At 45.6% G+C, this 25,264-nt stretch overlaps 1 protein-coding gene across 7 annotated transcripts in view; it reads right to left on the bottom strand.

Moving 5' to 3' along the window:
• TOX2 (TOX high mobility group box family member 2) overlaps positions 1 to 25,264 on the bottom strand; it is a 157,246-nt gene that overhangs the window by 74,111 nt on the left and 57,871 nt on the right. For 6 of the 7 annotated variants that reach the window (XR_001891849.3, XM_021921034.2, XM_003904719.5 and 3 more), the window contains exon 2: positions 24,936 to 25,001. The exons of the other annotated variant lie outside the window; for it this stretch is intronic. Coding sequence is in view for 5 of the 6 variants with exons in the window: in XM_021921034.2 (XP_021776726.2) it covers positions 24,936 to 25,001 (66 nt within the window). In the remaining variant the exon portion in view is untranslated. The remainder of the gene's footprint in view (positions 1 to 24,935; positions 25,002 to 25,264) is intronic. 7 annotated transcript variants of the gene reach the window in all.

Below are 25,264 nucleotides of genomic sequence, written 5' to 3'. Positions count from 1 at the left end.
CAAAACCATAAACAAAATGGGCAAATCACAGTCAGATAGAAATGAGTGAGGATTGAGGATCTGAATAACACAATTCACTCTTTTGATTTATTCCTTTCAAATGTCCATGGAACGCTTACAAAATATAACCAGGTAAGCTACAAAGGGAATCTCAAACTCTTCAAAAGGTATACATTAGATAGATCACATTCTAAGACCTAAATACACTGACATGCTTTGGCTCCGCATCCCCACCCAAATCTCATGTCAAATTGTAATTATCAGAGTTCAGGCAGGGGCCTGGTGGAAGGTGATTGGATCATGGGGGCTGATTTCCCCCTTACTGTTCTCGTGATTAATAAGTTCTCACAAGATCGGGTTGTTTGAAAGTGTGTAGCCCTTCCCCCATCTCCCTCTCTCCTGCTGCCATGTGAAGATGTACTTGCTTCCCCTTCACCCTTCTACCATGATTGTAAGTTTCCTGAGGCCTCCCTAACCATGCCTCCTGTACAGCCTGTAGAACTGTGAATCAATTAAACCTCTTTACAAACTACCCAGTCTCAGGTAGTTCTTTCTAACAATGTGAGAACAGACTAGTACATGCACCAACCTAGTTATTAACAAAAACAAACAAGCAGAATAAAAATGGAGGGAGGGAAATCCTCCTACATACTTAAACACTTTAAGAGCAATCATCTAAGTAACTTCTGTGTTAAAGAGGAAATCACAACTGAAATGATGAGAATACTACCTGATAAAACTTTTGAGAGATGGACAATGACAAATTATACCTTTTTATGGAAATGAATTTATTAGAAGACAAGAAAGACAAACTCAGCACTCAACTCAAAAAGGTAGAAATAGAATAATAAAATAAACTGAAAGTCTGTAGGAGAAAATGTAATAAAATAGAAAACAAATTTTAGATAAGAAATGTAAGGAAGAGATAGTTTTTGGAAAAGCCTAATAAGGAACCACCGACAAGAAAAAAGAAAACGATACCCAAAAGGGAATGAAAAATATATTACTTCTTTAAAAGCCGTTGAGAATTCCTTTGATACAGTATATCAGGCTAATTTTGATCAATATTTATAATTTTCAGCTTGTTAATTCTACCATTTAAATCTTCCAAACTATTACTTTCCTTTTTCTGCTTGATCCTTTGATTTCTGAGAGAAGTGTTTTAAAAATTTCCACTGTGATTGTGATTTTATCAACCTGCTGTATTGCTTCATATATTTCAAAGCTATGTTGCTTTATATATTTTTGCTTCATATATTTCAAAGTTATGTTGTTATGTATTTATAAGTCAATTGTTATTGTATCTGCTTGGTGAAGTGTTCTTTTAGTAGTGATGGCTTTCTACTTTATCCCAGTTAGTCCTCACATGAAGGTTCTCAGGCTGCCATTTTGACTATCGATCTCCATTTCCCACCACCATGCTGTATAAGAAAGAGGTGAAGATTCGCTGAGGGAGTAGTGGGTGATCTGACCTTTCTCCAGAGAGCTCGTTGAGAGTTGGAGTGTAGCATAAAAGGAGAAGTGGCATTCACTCCCTGGAGATGCATGGTGAGAAATGATTCTTAGGAGAACCCAACTTGTGTCCCTAGAGTTGAATCCTGATTATGTATTCCAACAACCTTCAAGCTTTGTTGGGAGCAATATTTGAAATACATGGAAACATAAGGTCCTGTAATTCTCATATATTGAGAGTTACATTGTTGATCTGCAGAAAGAGCTCTGGCTTTGGAGTTACACTGACATGGGGACTCTTACTTGCTGAGGGCTTCTGGCAATTTATCCAAAATGCCTACTACTCAGTTTCCCTTGTCTACAAAACCCCACCTGAGAGCCGAGAGAGCTACACAAGGAAACAAATGGGAAAACACACAAACAGACAGTCAGCATAAATCCCACACACACACCCAAGGAAGAAAAAAAAGACCTCGGATGATAAGCAGAACAAGTAAAAAATGGCATTTTCATTTTACAGATGAGGAAACTGAGGTTCAAAAGGGAAAAATGACTTATCCAAAGTCATATGGGTAGCACTTATGAAAATGAGGACAAGAAGCCCTGCCTACCAGTAGCCAAAGCTTTGCTCTGCCACTGTTCCAGCTCCTCCCAACACACACCTGAACCCTGGGTTAGGCCAGGGCAGGCCTGCTCTACGCCTCTTGTTCCAGTGTTTTCTTTCACTCTAAACAGTGTCTTGGTTTGGCCAATAAACTATATGGTTGCCCTTCCATCTTGCCATTTTAACAAGTAAAACGCACACCAGCCAAAATATCTCAGCTACCACATCACTGATCATTAGGGAAATGCAAATCAAAACCATAATGAGATACCATCTCACACCAGTCAGAATAGCTATTAAGAAAAAGTCAAAAAATAACAGATCCTGGCAAGGTTAGAGAGAAAAGGTAAAACTTACACTGTTGGTAGGAGTGTAAATTAGTTCAACCACTGTGGAAAGCAATATAGCAATCACTCAAAGAACGAAAAGCAGAACTACCATTCATTCAACCCAGCAATCCCATTACTGGATATATACCCAGAGGAACATAAATCATTCTTCCATAAAGACACATGTATGCAAATGTTTATTGCAGGACTATTCACAGCAGACACGGAATCAACCTGAATGACCATCAACGGCAGATTGGATACAGAAAATGTGGTATGTAGTACATATACACAGTATACACCATGGAATACTATGCAATCATAAAAAAGAATGACATGTCTTCTGCAGGAACATGGATGGAGCTGGAGGCCATTGTCCTTAGCAAACTGATGCAGGAACAGAAAAGCAAATACCGCATGTTCTCATTCATAAGTGAGAGCTAAATGACAAGAACTCATAAACACAAAAAAGGAACAGCAGACACTGGGGTCTACTTGAGGGTGGGAGGAGGGAGAGGAGCAGAAAAAATAACTAATGGGTACTAGGCTGAATGCCTGGGTGATAAAATAATCTGTACAACAAATCCCCATGATACAAATTTACCTATATAACAAACCTTCACATGTACCCCTGAGCCTAAAATAAAGGTTTTTAAAAAGTCATCTCGGCTAAAAGACTGCAGTGCAATTCAGTGTTTCTCAACTCTGTTTTCACAACAGAGAATGGCATCTTATCCAAACTCCAAATCCCATCAACTGGAGTTGAGCTCCTAGCACTGTAACTTCTTACCACGGGGATAGTGATTTCATGAATTCTGCGGGGAATGAAATGCAATTTTGTCAGGCTTGTCTGTGTCCATAATGACCGAGTCAAATTAATCATCTCAGATAATACCCCTGTGTCACCCAACCCAGACATGTTTAATAGAATCTTTCTGATTCGAGTCTCACCATACATCTGATCTGCAGAATTGCAGCACTTCTGAAAATCAGGACAATTATGCCTTTTGCTTGGCCTGTCATTCTCCTGGACTAAATTTGCTTCTTAAAAAATAAAAAACTAAAAGCCCATATCATATATAAGCCAAACGGGAGTGAAAAGCCGTATCGTTAAAATGAAGCGTGGATTCTGGAGGAGGTGGGGGAGGGGAATGTAATATCTTTTTTCAGCCTTTATCTACAGGCAGAACCTCCAAGCCGAGCCAGGGCACTCACACAGGAGCGCGTCTAACACCCTCCCGCCGGCAGTCTGCCACGCTGCCAGCCACGGTTGCTCTGTGGCTGTTCCTGACCCTCAAATGCTTGGATCGGGGCAGACAGAGGCATCATAATGGGACAATGACAGACAGTCACATTAGACAGGAGTTTTGTTGACTAAAACTCTATCTGGGAACAAACATGATAATCCCCATGTGTTCTGGCTCAGAACACAATCTGACTCAAGCTACGGTTCCAGCATTATCCTGGGTGATTCACCGTGCAGGGACAGGGAGGCTCTGGAAGGATACATGATTGGTGGGTGGGTCTGGGGGTCCTTTTCTTTAGGAAGAGGCAGTCCCAGCAGAACTTAAGTAGCAAAAGTGGCAAGGCTGGGGATAACTTGTGGGCAACAGCATTTGAATGAGAAGAGGCAGCCTGAACCAGGCATTGCCCCCATCTTACAGTTAAAAGTGAGTTAATAACTCACTTTTCCAATAAGTGGTAGACTTTTTGTTGGGGGGGGGTGGCAGTGGGGGGAGACAGGGTCTGGCTCTGTCAGCAAGGCTAGAGTGCAGTAGCATGATCTTGGCTCACTGCAGCCTCTGACTCCCGGGCTCAAGCCATCCTCCCACCGCAGCCTGCTGAATAGCTGGGACTACAGGCACCAGCCACCACACCTGGTTAACTTTTTTGTATTTTTGGTAGAGATGGGGTTTTGCCATGTTGCCCAGGCTGGTCTCAAACTCCTGAGCTCAAGCGATCCACCCACCTTGGCCTCCCAAAGTGCTGGGATTATAGACGTGAGCCACCGTGCCAAACTCTGTTTTGTTAATTGACTTTTCTTTTTTGAGACAGGGTCTTGCTCTGTTGCTCAGGCTGGAGTACAGTGGCATGATCACAGCTCACTGCAGCCTCAATCTCCTGGGTTCAAGCGATCTTCCCACCTGAGACTCCCAAGAAGCTGGGACTAGAGGCATGTGCCATCATGTCCTACCATTTTTTTTTTTTTTTTGTAGAGACAGGGTCTTGCTATATTGCCCAGACTGGTCTCAAACTCCTGGCCTCAAGCAATCCTCCCTGCTTTCCATTCCGAAGTACTGGGATTACGTGAGTGAGCTACCGTGCCCAGCCTCAAATGACATTTTTATAGCTACATATCCAACTGCCTCTTTGATACTTTCCTTCCCTTGGATGTCCTACACAAGGGCCCAGCAAACTTTTTCTGCAGATAACACATATTTTTGGCTTTGTGAATCATATGGTCTCTGTCACAACTATTCAACTCTATTGCTATAGCATGAAAGTAGTCATAGGCCATATTTAAACTAAGGAGGATCCCATGTTCCAGTAAAGCTTTATTTACACAAAACAGGTGGAGGGTCAGATTTGGTCAAAGGCCCATGATTTCTTTGACATGCCCAGAACTGAGCTCGTGGTCCTCCTTGTACCCACCAAGTCCGTTTCTCCCTCAGTACTCCTCTACCGGTGGCTCAATTTGGGAACCTGGGAGTGATGTTCAGTTCCTCCCTCTCTCACTCAACATCTCCAATCAGTCACAAAGTCCTGCCAGCCCCACCTCCCCATGTATCTCAAATCTTCCCACCATGATCCATCTGCAGAGCAACCATCCTAGTCCAAGCGGTCATCACCTCCCACACGGACTGCTATAATCGCCTCCTCAATGATCTCCTAACTTCCAATCTCTTTCCTTCCAAATTGTTCTCTCCATAGCAGCCAGGGTAGAGGTTCTACACACAAAACTGATAGTGATACTCCTGTTAGGTGATGTCCTCTTTACACTCAGGATACAGTGTGTGTGAAATCCTCTCTGCAGCCTGCAAAGTCCTGCATGATCCAGCCCAGTCGCGTTCCAGTCTCACCTCCTATGACACCCCCTCATCGCTATGGCCAGCCTGGATGGTGTCTGACATGCCACGTGCCTTTCTCCTTCAGGGGGGACTCGAACGTCACTCCCAGGTTCCCATCTCGAGCCACTGGTGGAGAAATACTGAGGGGGAAACATGGTTGGTGGGTATGAGGAGGACCACAAACTCAGTTTTGGACATGTCAACATTCCTAAAACAGTTAGGATCAGCAAATCACAGACCATGGACCAAATCTGGCCCTCCACCCTTTTTTTTTTTTTTTTTATAAACCCCACATGAATGTGCTTCATGTTCTCAAATCACCATTACCTCTGTCATTTTTCTATTGTTTTATTCTATGTATTTGCGTATTACATGCTACAAATATTACTCCCAATTTGTCACTTGATTTATAACTTCTGCCATATCAAGGGTTTTACATTTATGTGAATAACATTAAATGTATTGATGTATGATTTCTGGCTTCCACACCATGCTGAGAACATGGCCTCTCCATGCTGGTATTACTAAGACATTTTTCAGACACGGGCCTGGCTGGATCTGAAGGCCATGATCCCTCCTTATGCCACGCTACTTTCCCACAGTGGCCTCACAATGGGAGCTCCTTTGGCTCCAAGACATTGCGAGACGCTTAGACTTCCCTTTAAATCACTGCAAGGGATGCCACGCCATATGTACATGCCCTGCCCACCTGTCAATGCTGGGAGGCCTTACAAGGGAGGTGGGGGTATCCCGGCTCCTACACGATCACTCCTGATGCTGTCCTGGGTCACTCACCTCTGTCCACATCACACGTGGTTGGGAGCCGCTCTTGACCATCCCAGCCGTCGTTCAGACAAGTCTCCCAGCTCTTCCACCTCACTGCCTCCACTCCAACCACATTCCTCAAACATGCCAGGCACACTCCCACTGTGGGGCCTTGGCACTGGCTGTTCCTTCTACTGCAATGTCCTTTCCCAGATCTCACTCCCTCGCCCCTTCAAGTCTTTGCTCAAATGTCACTTTCTCAGCAGCGCCTTCCCTGGCCACCCTGTTTGCAAGTGCAGCTCCTGCTGACACACCCAGTTCCCCTACCTGCTCAGTTTCCCCACAGAACTGTTACCTGCAAACATACAGTATACTTTACTTTTTAAAAATAATGATTATGGCTGGTTGCGGTGGCTCACGTCTGTAATGCTAGCACTTTGGGAGGCCAAGGCAGGTGGACTACTTGAGGTCAGGAGTTCAAGACCAGCCTGGCCAACATGGCGAAACCCCCTCTCTACTAAAAATACAAAAATTAGCCGGGCATAGTGGTGCACGCCTGTAATCCCACCTACTCAGGAGGCTGAGGCAGGAGAATTGCTTGAACCTGGGAGGCGGAGGTTGCAGTGAGCTAAGATTGCACCACTGCACTCCAGCCTGGACGACAGAGCAAGACTCCAACTCAAAATAATAATAATAATGATGATTATTGCCTGTCCCCTTCACTAGGATATAAATTCCACCATTTGGTCACTGATATATTCCAAGGGCCAAGGACAGTACCTTGCACATAGTAGGTCCTCAATAAACATTTACTGAATAAAAGAATGCATGAATGAGTAAGGACTGGATTGTCTGACTGCTTTGTTCACAGTTTCATCTTAGCGCCTACACCACTGCCCGGCACACAGTAGGTGCTTAGTAAATATGTTTTGGAGTGAATGAATGAACGTCCTAATGGTCTGCTATGGCATTGGGCCCGGTGCTGCACCATCTTTCCTGCAAGCTGTAAGAAGTCAGCAAAGGTCTGAAGCAGCCTCCCCGTCAGAGACGCTGTTCAGCATGAAATCATTCTAACTTGGCCCATCAGGGTCTCCTGGTTCCCAATCCTTATCTTAGCATCTCCCCATGAAGATTTGAGCCCCCACCTCTGACAGGCTGTGTGACCTTGGACAAGTCACTGACCCCTTTTCTGGGCCTCAGTTACACCAACTGTAAAAAGGGGCAATTGGATCAAGGGATTTTAAAAATCAAATTCAATTCATGCCTGTGCTCCTTGTGTGCAGGTACCCAGGCACACACAAGGCAGTGCTGATTTTAAAAGCAGCAAAAATGATGAGTAGGCTCTCTAGTTGTTTCTGTCTTAAAATAAGCTTCTGGAAAAATGATGTCTATTTGCAGCTTTTTTTTCTTTCCCATTTCTACCTTCTGAAAACGACAGAAGTAGCATTGCCTAAAAATGTGCCAAGCGCCAGCTGCCCGTGGATGAAGGCACTTAAGTTCTCCAAGAACGGTCCTCATGAGTGCCCTGAGATCCCAGGACACCAGGCTGAGCAGTGAAGACCTCTAGAGCACACTGCTCCATGGACACTGCCCTGCTCAGACCCTTCAGAGAGGGGCCCCAGCCTCAGCTTGGTATCCACGGCCTCGTGGACCAAGTCCTGCAACCTTGCCTGATACTAGCCACAGTGAACTCACTGTAGCCCCCAGACACTGCATTCTCTGGTATCACCGTGCCCCTGGGTGTGCTGGCCCTTCTGCTCATGCCATTGTCCTCCCAGGGGACAGTGACAGGAGTTCTACACAATACCCTACTGCCTTCCTAGGTGGTGGCACAACAAATGGGGCCCAGTGATCTGGGCAGAATAGAGCAAGGCCTGCTCCTCTTGCAGCCTGGACCCCATGCTCCTGTTACTATGCCCCAAACATCCCATCAGGGGGCTGCCACCCAGAGCTCATCTACTCCCCTAAGATGTAGTGAGCACCCACTCTGAACTAGGCTTGTGCTGCAACCTACAGAGTTACTAGTAAAATTTTTTAAAACATAGCTCAGCCCCCATCCTCACATTGTTCTGACCTGCTTTTCTAAAGCTTTTTTCAAAAAGTAATAGCAGAAACCATTTATATAGCACTTACCATGGGTAGGGGTATCCCTATCCTATGTACTTTTCACACATGAATTTGTTAATCTTCACAACAACTCTATGAGGCAGGTGTTATTATTATACCCATTTCACAGAGGAAAAAAACAGAGCCACAGAGATGTGAAACTTGCACAAAGTTACACAACTGGTAAGAAGGGATGGAGCCATGATTCCAACTCAATGGTTCAGCTCAGGGGAACTGAATCCAGCCAACAATCAAAAGACGGAACTTGGAAGTGAATCCCCCTTCAGTCAAGCCATCAGATGAGACCACAGCCCTGATTGTCACATTAAGATCTCCAAGAGGAGATCCAGTGGCGTGATCTCGGCTCACTGTAACCTCCACCTCCCGGATTCAAGTGATTCTCTGGCCTCAACCTCCTGAGTAGCTGGGATTACAGACACATGACACCACACCCAGCTAATTTTTATATTTTTAGTAGAGATGGAGTTTCTCCATATTGGCCAGGCTGGTCTCGAACTCCTGACCTCAAGTGATCCACCCATCTGGGCCTCCCAAAGTGCTAGGATTATAGGCATGAGCCACTGTGCCCAGCCCTAATATATGCTGTTTTTTAAATTAAAAAGCCTAGCTTGTGAATTGGCACCCTTAACAACCGTGTGATTCTGCTTCTTTATAAACAGAAGGGACTGGGCTCCTGCATGAGTGATGTTGAGCTTCCATGTTGATTCTGTCTTCATAGGCAGCTTCTGACTGCCTCCTCTCCCATTCTCTAACTGCTCTTCAGGGTGGGCATGTGCCGGCGCCCCACCAGCTTATGAATCCCCTCAGCATGGGCTTTCCCCTTGCAGTGCTTGGGGAAGGCAAGGTACACTAGGCCAGCACTTCTCAACCTGTAACATTCACACAAATCAAGTAGGGATCTGTTAAAACAAAGATTCTGATTTAGGAGACCCTAAATCAGATTCTGGGTGGGGACTGAGGCACTGCATGCCTAACACGCTCCAGGGGATGATGCAGGTCCATGACCACACTGGGGATAGCACGGCCTGAATCATTAAAAGCACTTTGACTCAGACTAACCATGGTTCAAATTCCAGTCCATCACATGCAGCTGGGAGTCCTTGACCTCTGAGAAGAGGATAGACTTACTCAAGGTCACATAATAAATTAGAGTTACCTGGAGCCATAACCAAAACCCAGTGTTCTCCCTTCTAGTCCAGAGTCCCCAAACTGCAGCTAAATCCACCCTCCTAAGTTCTGAGTCTGGACACATTTGAGTGCATGCGTGTATATCCCTGTATGCGCCTACACCCGTGAATGAGTATGTCAGATGTGCTTGTGAATGTGTCTAAACAGCATCTGTACCAGTGGGTTTCTGAGAGTTGTTCATCACCAGATATTAGCTCACCAGATACCAACTCCACTCCTACCATGTGCCAGGTCCCTGCCCCCACGAAACCCACAGTCTAGGAGGAAAGCAGCCATTAAGCAAATAAACAGAAACTAAAATCTCCTTTGTGTGTGCTTGTGCACATGTGAGAGTATTGCTCACACTAGCCCAAGAGCCAGGTGATTTATTATCTCCATTTCACTGCAGAAACTGAGGCAATGAGAGATTAAGTAACTTGCCCAGAAGCACACAGCAATGCTCGACGTGCCTTTCCATACACTGAGCATGCCTACAAGTTGTGTTTGTATTTGCTTGTATTTGTGCATGAATGTGTCTGTATACAAGCATGTGCGTGTCTGTGCCCAAAGAAACTTTTCCATAGATATCTTCACATGTTCCATTAACAAGATTTTCTGGCACTGCAGCACGGCATCACAAAAACCACACATACACGCACATACACACGCATAGGCCCGTGCTTTAAGATGTTGATGTTTTGATCGGGCGCAGTGGCTCATGCCTGTAATCCCAGAACTTTGGGAAGCTGAGGTAGGCAGATCACGAGGTCAAGAGATCGAGACCATCTTGGCCAACATGGTAAAACCCTGTCTCTACTAAAAATACAAAAATTAGCTGGGTGTGGTAGTGTGTGCCTGTAATCCCAGCTACTCAAGAGGCTGAAGCAGGAGAATTGCTTGAACCCAGGAGGTGGAGGTTGCAGTGAGCCAAGACCGTGATACTGCACTCCAGCCTGGAGACAGAGCAAGACTCAGTCAAAAAAAAAAAAAAGAAAAAATGTTGATATTTCAAACATTTCCTAAAACTCTGTCCACAGGGAAATAGAAGTGGAAGGCCAAAGCCTGCAGAGCTGAGCAGATCTGGGGAAGCCCGTGCCACCTGCTTCCCTGGGGCAAGCCACAGCCAGAGCAATTTCACAGCTCATCATCCATTATGAGGCTAAAATAATTCCTCCCCTCCCAGGAAATTAAATACATTGTTCAGGCCGTAAAAGGCTCGTCCATCCATGTTCCCAGTGGGAACGTACTACCCTAGTGACTGGATTAACACAAGATACAAATGACCAAACCTGGCTAGGTTTCCTTCCCTGCCCGCCCTGTCTCTAAAATTTGAGATACTTGTAAAAATACAATGCCTTGATCTTTCTTTTTTTTTTATACCTTATTGAGGCATAGAATACAACAGAAAAGTGCACAAATCATAAATGTACAGCTCAATGAATTGTCATAAAATGAACAGATTTGTGTAAACAGCACTCAAAGGAAAGGAGAAAACCTTCCCAGCACCTCTGAAGCCCCTCAAAGTCCCTATAGTCACTCCCCACCCCTCTTCCAGGGTAACTGCAATTCACATTCTATCTCCATTGATTAGTTTTGCCTGTTCACGTGCAGTATGTAAATGGCATTGTCTAGAAAGTTCTGTCTTGTTGTCTGGTTTCTTTCACTCAACGTGTTTGTGAGACTCATCTGCTTGATGGCATGTGGTTACACATCATTCATTCTCATTGCTGCATAGTATTCCACTGTGTAAGAATATTTCAGAATCATTTATCCAGTCTACTGTTGATGGGCATTTGGATTGTTTTCAGTTTTGAGCTTTAATGAAAAACACTCCTATAAACTTTTTTTTTTTTTTGAGAAAGGGTCTCACTCTGTCACCAAGGCTGGAGTGCAATGGCTCACTGCAGCCTCCATCTCCAGGGCTCAAGTGATCCTCCCACCTTAGCCTCTCAAGTAGCTGGGATAACAGGTATGTAGCTCCACACCTGGCTAATCGTTTAATTTTTTAAAACAGGGGTCTCATTACATTGCCCAGGCTGGTCTTGAACTCCTGGGCTCAAGTGATCTTCCCACCTCAGAATTCCAAAGTGCTAGGATTACAGGCATGAGCCACCATGCCTGGCCTGAATATTCTTATGTGCATCTTTTGGTGAACATATGAAGGCATTTGTGGAGTTGAATTACTGAGTCACAGAGACTTATGTTCAGCTTTAGATACTGCAAAATGGCATCTATGGTGGTACCAATTTACACAGCAGTGGGTGAGGGTACCGGTTCCTCCAGATCCTTGTCAACTTTATCTTTTACATGTTCTCCGTTTCGGTAGGAGTGCATCATGTTAATAAATTTTAAAGCCGGGCACGGTGGCTGACACCTGTAATCCCAGCACTTTGGGAGGCTGGGGTGGGCAGATCACTTGAGGTCAGGAGTTCGAGACCAGCCTGGCCAACATGGCAAAACCCTGTCTCTACTAAAAATACAAAAATTAGCCAGGCATGGTGGCACGTGCCTGTAATCCCAGCTACTCGGGAGGCTGAGACAGGACAATCACTTGAAGCCAGGAGGCAGAGGTTGCAGTGAGCCAAGATCTCACCTCTGTACTCCAGCCTGGGTGACAGAGTGAGACTCCATCTCAAAAAATACATACATACATACATACATTCATTCATTTTAAAAGGCTTCCTCATCCCTTCCCATTATATCTTTGCCGTTGCAATCGCCAACAATGGTTTATGAAGGCTAGCGGCAACAATAAAACTACAACTGCTCAGTTTACACACGGCACAAGTGTAACCACTAGCCACAAACTTCCCACCCTTGAGGGCCATCCTAACAGTCAATAGCCAAAGGTCATGTCGTGCTAACTTTTAAAGCCTTTGGGCAGTTATGAAGAACTTCACTGAAGGTTTTCTTCAGGGGACTTATAAGAGGAAGATCCCACCTCCCAATGCACAGCAACCTTCCTCAGAGCCCTCCTTCCCCATCTCTCTCTCCAAAGGCAACAGTCACTCTCATGGCCCGCTCATCCTTCCCCAGCCAGACCCACACTCCTCTTAAAGCCATGCACCTCAGCTCCCCAGTCTGCTCTCAGCACCCTCCCAACTATGAGCTCAGCGTCACTGGGTGGCTGTCGGCACAGACCCTGCTACCTCACAAGCAGATGCATCCTCTAAGGCCTGCATCACTCACCTGACCTGAGGGCTTCCGGGCCCCTACTTGGGGCTGATTATGTACCTGTCCCATTTTACCTTACTGAAAATAATGTTTTCCATCTATAAAATGGGTATTTTCGTAGCACCTCAGGATCACTACCATTTGCTATATGCCAAGCACTAGAATAACTACTTTGGTATAAACACATCTAATTTACTTCTGCATCACTTTGAGGAACTTCTAAAGACAAAATTGAAGCTCAGAAAACTTGGTTAACCTGTCCAAGCTTCCCCAGCCACGTGTGTCAAGATTATCATTTGAGCCCAGTTCTGCCTTCTCATGTCATTACCTTTATAACCCAGCGTCTTATCATCATCCCTAGGGGGCTGAAATGTGACACACAGCCTCCAGCCTCATCGCGGGGCCCTCTCGGCATTGGTGTGACTCAGCCAGGTGGGGAAGGCCAGTCTCTGACCTCTGGGGCAGACCGTCATCCCTCCTGGGTGCTCGGGCGGTGGGTGAAGGGGGCTGAGCCCGTGGCTGTAAGTCAACCCGGAAGGTCCCTCAGAGATATTCATCCAATCGCCATTCACAGATGCGAAAACCAGAGCCCAGAGAGGACAAATGACCAGTCTGAAGGGACACAGGGAGAGCAGCCAGACCCGGGATCCTGACCCTCCAGAAGATAAGAACCCAGTCCCATTCTGAGGAAGTCCCCACGCCTGGCTTCATTTCCACTTCTTGGTCACGGGTGAGCTCACATGCAGCAATGAACAATATATAAAATCTTTGTTCTCTGACCCTGCCCAGCAAAAACCCAGGTCCTACAGGGGATGCTAAGTTTGAGGTGACTGGGAGGGGGGAAGAGTGCTGTTTTTAAGAAAATCCTTGAAATCACGTGTCCACCCCACTGCTATCCCCTCCCCCAAGCCCCTGCACTTCCCACATCATCATCATTGTTTCCATCCCATTTAGAGAGAGTGAACATTTCCTGGGATTCAATTTCTCTCATAATAGTTGGAAGGAAACAAAACTATATGCCATAAACATTCACTGCATTGTATGAAAAATATCTTTATGACAGGGGAGGCACCATAAACGCAGACCAAAGTCCTCCCCACATCCATCCCCCAATGCCTCCATGCCTGTGCCCTCGAATATTTAAACATCTCACAGGCAGGAATCAAGAGCTTTAAAATAAATACATTTTCGGCCATTGGGATGTAAAATTAAGATTGGTGAGATAAGTACTCACTCCTCCTCGGCAGTTTTCTCTCAATGAAAATAAGAGAAGTTAGGCCATTTTTTCTGAGCATGTGTTTAGGGTTGATGGGGGAGAGCTCATTAGTTCAATCTGACATATACTCAATTCTCTCCATATCCATAGGATAGGCTTTTTCCCCCTCCTTGTATTTTATTCTCCAACTGTGAAGTGATGTTAAATTTCATCAGATGTGAACAAAATCTATGGTCTTGAAATAGTTTCCTTTAAGGCCCCCGGTATTTATTCAGAACTCATGAATCATGCTCTGATAACACAACCATAATTATTTTTAAAGTGTGATGTTTGTGGCTTTAATAGGAAATGCTTGCAAAAGGCCTTTTCTCTTTGATTGTTTGTAATCTTAGCGGTAATCACTGCTGTTACCTTCTCCGCACCACAGCGGGCAAAACACAATTTCATTTTAATATGAATCGCGAGCTCTTCACCCAGGTTTTAATTAAAGCAATAAAAGCCTTGTCATCTTTGCCCTTTACAGTGTACACAGACTCAGAGGCTAGAGTTACTAAGACGGAAATCTTAGATTTCAACAGTAGCAGGAGGGTGGCCCTGCCTCCAATACATTTCCTGGGGAGGGTTTTTATTAGTTTCAAAAAGTGTCACCCTCTTCTGACTCTCTGTGCTGCAGTTTCCTCTTCTGTAAAATGGGACAGCAATAGTGCCTACCTACACAGTTAATATGAGGATGGAATGAGACCAGTCATGGAAAACATTTAGCCCCAGAGCCTGAGCCTAAGAAGGTACAGGGCAAATGTTAATGATCATTGTTATCATCATTATTTAGTGCTGGAAAAAGCAGACCATCTACCCTCATTATTCACATGAGGAAACAGGTTCAGAGTGAGACCAGCACAGGTGAAGGCCTAACAGCAGGGTGGAACCTTGAACTCAGAGCTCCTGACTCTTTTTCCCATTCTGGGCATCTGACACTGCCCCCTGCAGGAAGGAGGCTGTGACTTCGAGGCCGCAGGGACCTCAGTGGTCAGGGAACGGCAGGTCTGAGCTCTCCTCTATAGGCTCACCAGCTCCTTGTCTTCTGGCCTCCTGATGGTACCATCTCCCCACCCTAGGTCTATGCTTGATCCAAGTGGTGGGAGAAACAGACCAGGCAACCTTGGGGATCTGTGAAGAAAAGTTGCTGCACAAACAAATGCTGGGGCTGGAACCAAGAGCAAGAATCACGAACTCCAAGTTCTTGTGTGTCTGTTACATGCAGGTGTGGTGCAAGGCACTGAGAAGCCTCATTCTGTAGCATGAGGATGTTGGCCTGTAAGACATGATGGCTGCACTCCAGCACACATTCTGCTGGAACATCGGGAAGGGATGCTACAGGAGCAGAGGGGCCAGGGGACACACTGGTTGCTGCCCATGCCCTATGAGGCTCACAGCCAGCAGGTTCACATTTGGTGGCACACACTGTACCCCAGAGACCTGAGGGCACCCCAGGGAGCACCTCATGTGTAAATCCCCAGAATCTTCATGTTCAACTGTGCAGTGTCATTCCCCTGGCAAACAGCTCTGTAGCCACTGGGATTCTCACTCTAGGAACAAAGTACCCTATTCCCAGCCTTGCGTTAGAACACGTCTTTTGCTTGCCTCCTGCCTCAACAGGAATTTCAGAGGAATTGACATCCTTCTCCCTCTCCACTGCCCCATCCATTCAGACCCCTGCTGATTGTCCCTATAAATCCCACCACACCCAGTCCCATCAGCATCCAGCCCCTCATTCTTCCAGTCTTCAGTTCTGGGTACCACCTTCCCATCCACCCCACCATGGCATCCTTCCAGAACCCTTCAGCTCAGCCACCATGCTGTGCTCAGCTGTGGGCTCCTCGCCTCCCAGGACCTTCTCTCCCCCATGCAGCTCCCTGCTCCCAAGGCACACCAGGCCCCCGCCAATGCCATGGCCTGCTCACTTCCAAAATCACCAGCCAGCTTCCCACTCTGAATAGGGTGTCCTTGCCATCCAGCTGCTTCCCAGTAGCTCTTCCGCTGCACTGGACCCTGGGCCCCCGTCTTGTCTCTATACGCAGCTTAGATTCCCTGATCCTTTATGACAGTCTCTTTTTAGCAAAAAAGGTGTTGTGTTCTTCTGACACACCTGCCTGGCAGACCTCTTGCCCTGGATTAACCCACCCGTCTCTCCCACAGCACCAGCACCAGGAGCTCATTCTCCCATGCCCTACAGCAAATACCCCAGACCTCCCCACCACCTCTCACCCGCAGTCCCCTGGCTCTTGGCCCACCAACTCTCTGAGAAGACTGACACTTTCAGGTGCAGACACCCTCTGCTCCCAGCCAACCCACCTAACAAAGCCACACTCCTTTTCTCCGCTGTCCTCCACACCCAGCACTCCCAGCTAAGGCCAGAGCCGCCACCTCTGAGCAGGATCCAGACCCTCCCACTTTCTCTGAAATCTGAAAGCATCCCTTAGCCTTTCCCCCGCCTAAACCCAGAGCTTCACCCTCTCTCTTGACACCTTCCGTTGATGACTAAATATTCTAAAGGCCTTTCTTTAAAAAAAGAAAAATCCCTTCTATGGAATCCTCATCTCATTGAGCTTGGCCCTGGCCCTTGTCCTGCACAGCTAAACTTCTCATACAAGTTGTCTATATTTACTGTTTACATGTCCTCACCTCACGCTTCTCAGTCTGCCCATGGGACCCGCACAATGACCCTGCACATGAAAACTGCTTATACTGAAGCCCAGAGTAACTTCCCTTTTGCTAAGATGATTGGACACATTTCAACTTTCATCTCACCCAATCCCTCAGAAGTGTTTGAGCTAATTGACTCTCTCCTTCTTTTTATTTAAATTTTATTTAACTTTCTAAAGTTATAATAAATTCCCATGGTTTAAAACTCCCTAAACATAAAAAGATACAGTGAAAAGTATTCTTTCTATCCCTGCCCAGCACCTGCGCAGTTCCCATACCACACACACATGCATGGAGGTACGTGCATATACAATATACAAAGCCACTACTAGCTTCCATATATCTTTCCAAGGTTATTTAATCAAATGCAAGCACATAGAAATATACATTCTTATCACCTTTTTGTATAAATGGTAGCACACTGTACTTACTGTTTTACATCTTTTTTAGTAAAGCAATATCAAAATGAATAGTCTTGAATACATCATTTATCATATGTACAGATATATCTGTAGGGCATATTTCCAAAAAAAGAATGGCTGGGTTAAAGGTCAATGTGTTTGTAATTTTTATAGATGTTGTCAATTTACCCTGCCCACAGCAATGTATAAAAGTACCTGTTTCCCCATAAGAACTCCAATCGAGTGTGTTATCAAACCTCTGGATTTTGGTCAATCCAATTGGTAAAAAATGGCTCTCTTATGATTTATCTCATGAATGATTCTTAGCACTTTTCACTTACTTAAGAGCCACTTGTATTTCTTTTTCTGTAAACTATTGGTTCATATCTCCTTCCTTTTTTTCTACCAGGGTTTTGAACTGATCTCTAGCAACTCTTTATGTATAAGCGTGATTAGTTCTTCAACTATGGTGTGAGTTGAAAATATTCTTGCCCAACTTTTGTCTACTGACTTTACTTATGCTGGTTTGGCCATACAAAAGTCATATGTTGATTTTATGTTAATTTTTATATTTATATTTAGTTTTATGTTAATTTATGGTCCAATTTTGAGTCTTTTCTTCTGAGGCTTTGAATAGTAGAAATGCCTTCCCCACACCAAAGTTGTAAAGTATACCTTAAGGTTTGTTTTGCTGGTGCCTTTATGGTTCCCTTGAGTATATTTAAATGTTTAACATTTATCCAATCATTTATTTTTAACTTTTGTGTGGACGTAGATGTACATATTTATAGAGTACATCAGACATTTTGATACAGGCATGCAATAATAATTACATCATGGAGAACAGGGTCTCCATCCCCTCAAGCATTTATCCTTGTGTTACTAACAACCCAATTATACTCTTTTAGTTATTTTAAAATATGCAATTATTGACTATAGTTACTTTGTTGTACTATCAAATATTAAATCTTATTCATTCTTTCTATTTTGTACATAGTAATCATCCCCATGTCCCTCTCTGCCCCACTACCCTTCCCAGCCTCTGGTAACCATCCTTCTACTCTCTTATCTCCATGGGTTGTTTGATTTTTAGACCCCACAAATAAGTGAGAACATGCAATGTTTATCTTTCTGTGCCTGGCTTATTTCACTTAACATGATGATCTCTAGTTCCATCCATGTTGTTGCAAATAGACAGGATCTCATTCTCTTTTTATGGCTGAATTACTCCATTGTGTATAAATACCACATTCTCTTTATCCATTCATCTGTTGATGGACACTTAGGTTTCTTCCAAGTCTTGGCTGTTGTGAACAGTGCTACAACAAACATGGGAGTGCCAACATCTTCAATATACTGATTTCCTTTCTTTGGGGTATATACCCAGCAGTTAGATTGCTGGATCATATGGTAGCTCTATTTTTAGTTTTTTGAGGAACCTCCAAACTGTTCTCTGCAGTAGTTGTACAATTTTACATTCCCACCAACAGTGTACGAGGGTTCCCTTTTCTCCATATCCTCACCAGCATTTGTTACTGCCTGTCTTTTGAATATAAGCCATTTTAACTGAGGCAAGATCATATTTCATTGTAGTTTTGATTTGCATTTCTCTGATGATCAGTCATAGTGAGCAACTTTTCATGTGCCTGTTTGCCATTGCAGGTCTTCTTTTAAGAAATGTCTATTCAAATTTTTGGCCCATTTTAAATTGGATTATGAGATTTTTTTTTCCTATAGAGTCATTTGAGCTCCTTATATATTCTGATTGTTAATCTCATCAGGTAGTTTGCAAATATTTTCTCCCATTCTGTGGGCTGTCTCTTCACTTTGTTGATTGTTTCCTTTGCTGTACAGAAGCCTTTTAACTTGATGTGATCTCATTATCAAGGAACTGTGGATCCGACATCCTTTTCCCTTAGATCCCCTCTCTTTTTCTTGAATTACTCTGCCCTTGGTTTCTAAGACTCCAAGTTCTCCTCCTACTTCTCAAACCACTCCTTCTTAATCTACTTCACAGTCTTCTCCTCCTCCTCTACTTTGCCTTCAAATGTTGGAGCTCAACATCTCAGAGTCATTGGTCCTCTGCTCTTCTCCTTCTTCCCTCTCTCTCCATAAATCTCCTTCACTCCCAAGGTTTTGACATCATGGGCTGAAGATTTCCAAATTTACTACTCTCATGAGCTCCAGCGTTGTACCATCATCTACCTACTTGAACATCTCCATGTGGATGAGCATCTCAAATGTAGCACATCCAAGTCTGGCATCATCAAACCTGCATCTCCCAAGGGTTTCCCCAGCTCAGAAAATGGTACCACCATGCCTGAAAATGGGCTCTTGGTAGAAGCCTAGGAGTCATCATTTTCCCCTCCATTTCTCTCTCCCTCTATGTCTATCACTGTCAAGACCCACCAACTTTATCTCCAATGCATCTACTTCTTTCCATCCCCTCTGCTACAGTCTAGAGATCTTGATCCTTTACTTGGCCTATTACCACACCCTCCCACTTGGTCTCCCTGTATTCATTCTTGTCATTGAGAGCTTTTAATACTGCAAATCTGATATCATTCATGACATTCAGTCTGACTCTAACACACACACACACACAAAGTTCTTTCAATAATTCCTGTAAAAATGTGAGCTCTTTGGCAGAAGTGGTATTTAGAGCCAAGAGAATGGAAAACATTTGCAGTGCCCCTGAAGGAACAAATAGGCATTTGTTGGTTGAAAAACACTAGGGGATTCCCATCAGAGGAAACAATGCATACAAAAACACCAAGTTGTAAATGAGTGCAAGAGGTGACCAGAGGTTCTTGTGTGACCAAAGCATTATATATGGTAATAAAAACAAGTCATAGCTAGTTTTTCTGAACTCTGGTGCTTTACATACTCTCAATTTAGCTTCCTCTGAAGTACGGCCTGAGATGGGGATGCCTGTGAAAATGACTTGAAGAGGGCTCTCAGAAGAAGGAAGGGAGGCAGGACATGACAGGGGAGGAGCTGAGTAAGGATTTGGCCTCAGCTGGAGTCTGGCTGGATTAGCTGGAGCCCATGAGGAGTTGCAGAGTTGGTCACTCCTTGAGATAAGGATGTTGGTTTCTAGACCTCTCCTCCTTCTATCCTCTCCTGGGTTCACAGTTCCAATTTTCCAAAGAAGGAGTAGCTGTGAATAGTTAGCAGCCAACACTCACAGCAGCTGAATGATAAGCGGGACTCTGGGGAGGCAGCAAGAGAATCCACAACACACACACACACACCCCTCATTTACTTCTCATGACACTCTAGGAGGCAGGTGCTACTCCTCCCGTTTGATAGGAAGCTGCTATCACTTGCATAAGGAAATCTGGCTCATGCTGAGGCATGGAGGAGCTCGAATTTGAATCCAGGTCTGCTGAGTCCCAAGTCCACTACTCCCTTTCCTCCTCGCCTCATCCCAGGAAGGAGACTCTTTCTGGGTCACATAATCAGGAAATACCCATTCCTGTAAATCCTGGACAGAGTCTGCTCTCAACAGGAAAGAACTGACCTCTACCAGGTCCTCTACCGCCTGGAGCTGCTGATGGGGACACAGCCGTATCTGAGAATTATACCTCATTCTCAGGCCACCCTGGCAAGTCTGGTACAAAAGTAACCCAAGGTCCAAGGAGGGAGAGGGAGTGTGATCATTTGTAAAAGCTAAAGCAGCTATGCGAAAATTTCTGTGGAGACTTGCAAAAACCAAACAATGGAGCATGCATTTGCAGAAAAAACTTCAAGCCCATAGAGCTGCTGTGAAAGTTCTCAAAAAGGGACACAGTCAGCTAATACATACCCTAGGGGAGCCTCTGTCTCAGCTGCGGTTTCTAAGTAAAGAAGATGGTATTTCAGGAGAAGTGCTACATTAAAGAGCAGGTTTGTACTATGATTTGAATGTTCTGAGCCAGGCATAGTGACTCATACCTGTAATCCCACCACTTTGGGAGGCCAAGATGGGCAGATCACTTAAGGTCAGGAGTTCAAGACCAGCCTGGCCAACATGGTGAAACCTTGTCTTAAAAATACAAAAAAAAGAAAAAAAAAAAATCAGCTGGGTATGGTCATGGGCACTTGTAACCCCAGCTACTCGGGAGGCTGAGGCAGGAGAATCACTTGAACCCAGGAGGTGGAGGTTGCAGTGAGCCAAGATCTGGCCACTGCACTCCAGCCTGGGCGATAGTGAGACTCTGTCTCAAAAAAAAAAAAAAAAAAAAAAAAAAAAGATTGGATGTTCTGGAAGCAAATGTTTTCCAGAAATGGCTTCCCACTGATATTCAGAGCCTTGCATATAACAGGTGCTCAATAAACATTTGCTGATTGGGTGAACCTTGTATTTAACTGTATTTACAAAAAATATTTTATGCCATTTAGAGTGTTTATCCTCTGAATCCTCTAGTGGCTGTGAAAGCTTCAGTTTACCCAAATGTTGATGTCAATCATTAATCCAGTAGGGTTGGGACAATACAATTTCTGCAGTTGATGAGACAATACATTGTGAAAGGGTGTTCGTGTGTGTGTGTGTGTGTGTGTGTGTGTGTGTGTGTGTGTCGTGAGTCCAAGCAGCACTCCAGGGAAAAGAGGAAGGAAATATATAGGACTTTCATCATTAAAGGCTAGAAGCCAGTAGGGTCCCACTGAGCTGTAGGGAGTTATTGGTACCAGAAAAGTCTACTTTTCAATAAAATCAGCATGAATCATATCCCATATGTTTCTTACATGTGGTAGTTTGTAAAAAGGCCACAATACTTTGCAGCCTTTCCCACCAACAGGTAGAGGCTATTTCCCCATTCCTTGATTCAAGGCTGGTCCTGTGACTGGCTTTGGCCAACAGAATGTGTTGGAAGTAGATGTGTGTTTATTTCAAGCCTGGACCTCAAGAAATCTTGCAACTTCTGCTCTTGTTGCTCTGGGAACCCTTCTCCTACCATGTGAACAACCTGGAGCTAGCCTGCTGGAGGCAGAGAGACCATGTGGAGCACAGGTGACCCTCCCAAACCAACCGGCCCATTGCTGATCTGGCAGCGTATTGCTGCTGCTAAAGTGATCCTAGGCAACGCCAGAAGAACCACATAACTGAACTCAGCTAAACTGCCGACCCACCAAATCATTAACTAGATAAACATTTGTTATTTTAAGCCACTAAGATTTGAGGTGTTTGTTATGCAGCAAAAACTAACAGATACACTATAAGAAATCTAACTGCAATTGCAAATTTGTTCACATTAAGATTGGCTCATGCCACTGGCTAGACTTAATTAATCTCAGAGAATTTTGATATCTTCTTCATAAAGTCCTAAGTTAGGGAGACCCTCTGGGTCGCAGCATAAAAGATTTAGAAGGACCCTCAGGAAGTCCAACCACCTTGTTCCGCTGTTAGGAACACTGAAGTTCAGAGAAGAGCAGGGGCTACCATCACGCATTACACAAATATTTTCTGAGTGCTCTCGGTGTTCCAGACACTATGCCCCACTGGGATACATAGCATTGGACCAGAGAGACCAGATCCTTTCCCCATGGTGGTCAGTTTAGGGTGGAAATCAGGCATTAACTAAGTCATCACAAGATAAGTAGACCACAGTGACAAACATCATGAATTAAAAAGACCTGGTGCCATTTCAATGAGAATCATGGAAAGGGGACCTCACGTGGGTTTGGCAGTCACAAAGAGCTCTCTGTAGAAGTGACATTTAGGCTGAGGCAAGTCAGTGGACAAGGCAAGGGAAGCTTGTGGAGCTCTGAGTCTGAGCTTCACAAGTTCGAATGCCAGCTCTAGTGCTCCCTGGCTGAGTCACCTTGATTGAATCAGCCAGCATCCTGGATCTTCAGTTGCATTATCTATAAAATTGACTGAATAATGACTACTCATTCTCGAGGCTGTTGTGAAGATTAGCTGAAATAACCATGGAGAAAAAGGTTTTGCAAGCTGCAAAGTGTTGGGGGGAATTGTTGAGGATATGACTTTTAATGGTTTGGGGAGGGTGACATTTATTTGTACCAAGTTTCCTCTCCAAAGTACTGTGCTCCCATCTGCCCAGACCTAGAGCAGACACACAGCCCCACTGAGTCCCACTTTCCCTTCTTGGTGGAAGGACATTGCCAATGCTTTCCAGAAGGTTCCAGAACAGAATTCACCATAATATAGTTCTGAAAACCAGGGCTCAATATGTTAACAAAAATACTATCTAAACATTGTGAAAAGGCTCAGATGAGATGCCAGGGCTAACTCTGGTCTGCTGAGATGACATCTCAGTTGATTATGTACAATTAAATGACATCAGTGGATTCTTCCAAAATAACCACTTTCAGGGCCTGGAGTCTTGCCCACCAGTCTCGCATGTTGGTGCATGTCAATGCAATATAAAGGCAGCTTTGCAGCAGCGGCATGATGCTCACACAGGGACAGGCCAGAGAGGGGCATGGTATGGTGGCCCTGGCATGAGCGATCCTGCAGTGGCAGGGGAGGGGGCGCAGCACCCTCCAGCAGAGCTTCCATGCCCCACTAAGACTACAGTATCTTCCTCACTAGTAGTGCCCCCTAGGGCCACGGGCCCTTGTCTAACTCGTCTATGGCCTCCATGGGACCTGTCACAGAATAGGGACATAAATATGTGTGAGTTAATAGGCTTCTACTGCCCCAGCTGGAAAATATGTGCCGGGCCTGATGGCTGAGGGGCCACCCAACTTGGACTGCCATAGCCCCCACAATGGTAGAGACAGAGGGTGAGGTCAGCTCCAGGACCGGGGTTGCCCTCCCATTTCCCAAGTTTCTCAGCAACTATAACCCTCCTTGGCTCTCCAATCAGTGTCCTGAGCTGGTCCCACCCAGCAAGCACCACTGCCTTAAGGAACTATCCTCCATGATGCCACGCCTGCAATGAGAACACCTCCCTGGTATCACATTCTGCCATTGAGGACCGTCCCTGGGGCTCCCGCCTGCACTGAGGACCCTCCCTGGGGCCCCCGCCTGCAGTGAGGACCCTCCCTGGGGCTCCAGCCTACACTGAGGACCCTCCCTGGGGCTCCTGCCTGCAGTGAGGACCCTCCCTGGGGCCCCAGTCTGCAGTGAGGACCCTCCCTGGCATCAGATTCTGCAGGGATGACCTTCCCCAGGGTCCTGACCTGCAGTGAGGACCCTCCCTGATCTCAGCCTGCAGTGAGGACCCGTCCTGGGATCCCAGCCTGCAGTGAGGGCCCACCCTGGCATCACGTTCTGCAGGGAGACCCTGCCTGGACCCTCAGCCTGCAGCGAGGACCCTCTGTGGCATCACAGTCTATAGTGAGGATGCTCCCAGCTGAGAGAAACATTAATTTTCAGAGACCAGGCTCTCAGTGGAAAATCTGATTCCAACTGGCATCTGTGACCCCCAACGGGCTGGGGTTGGGACAGCCTTGCCCAGGAATGACTCTGCTTCCTTTGCTACCAGCAAGGCCCTCACAGGAAGCCTCTGCTCTCCTTCCTTGTGCCCTGTCCACAACCCTCCCCTGTGGCCTTCAACTCCCAGTGGGCAGGAGAACCATCCATGCCTATGCATGGGTGTGTGCATCCAAACCAGAACATGTCCCCGTGGTTGCTGTGTGGTGGCAAGAGGCAGGCGGCACCAGGGAGCAGCAGGCACCTCAACTCACTGCTGCTGAAAAGCTGCCCCAAGCGTGGGGAGTGTGGGCAATACGTTTCAAGTTTCATCCAGTTCCCAAACCATTGTAAGCCAAGAGTAGCCAGGTAGCTGGTTTACAGAGAACACTATAGTCCCACTTCGATTGTGCCTTTTAAGGATTTGCTATTTGCTATTCTTGATCATTCAGAGAGAAGACAGCAGCAGGCTGTGCTGGCCCCCACTCTGCACCCCCGACTCCACCCAGGAAGAGCTCGGCTCCAGCCAGCCCAAATCTTAAGTTCAGGAAGGATGGGGCACCCACCTGGCTGGTTGACAGGAGCTCTGGGTTTCCGTCACTCATCCCCACGTAGGCACTGTCACCATCAAACTAGAATAGAGAGAGAGGGAGAAGCAGCTCTGATTAAAATGCTCTCAGGAAGGCACCAGGAGAAGCAGTCCGAGGAAGGCAGGACGAATGCAGGGGACTGTGGGGGCTGCAGAAGCCAAATCAGAGCCCAGGATGCCCAAGGCCCCATTTCAGCAGGGTTACCTCTAGGGTGGAAGGAGCAGCCCCTGTTCCATGGCCCTCAAGTGTTCAGGTTCATGCTGTTAATCACATTTAGAATGAAAACAGGAAAACCTTTCTGCCCT

Source organism: Papio anubis, chromosome 16 (assembly GCF_008728515.1).
Source record: "Papio anubis isolate 15944 chromosome 16, Panubis1.0, whole genome shotgun sequence".
NCBI classification, from domain to species: Eukaryota; Metazoa; Chordata; class Mammalia; order Primates; family Cercopithecidae; genus Papio; species Papio anubis.
Note: the sequence above shows the minus strand (reverse complement) of the source record. Positions and strands in the feature narration are given on the sequence as shown.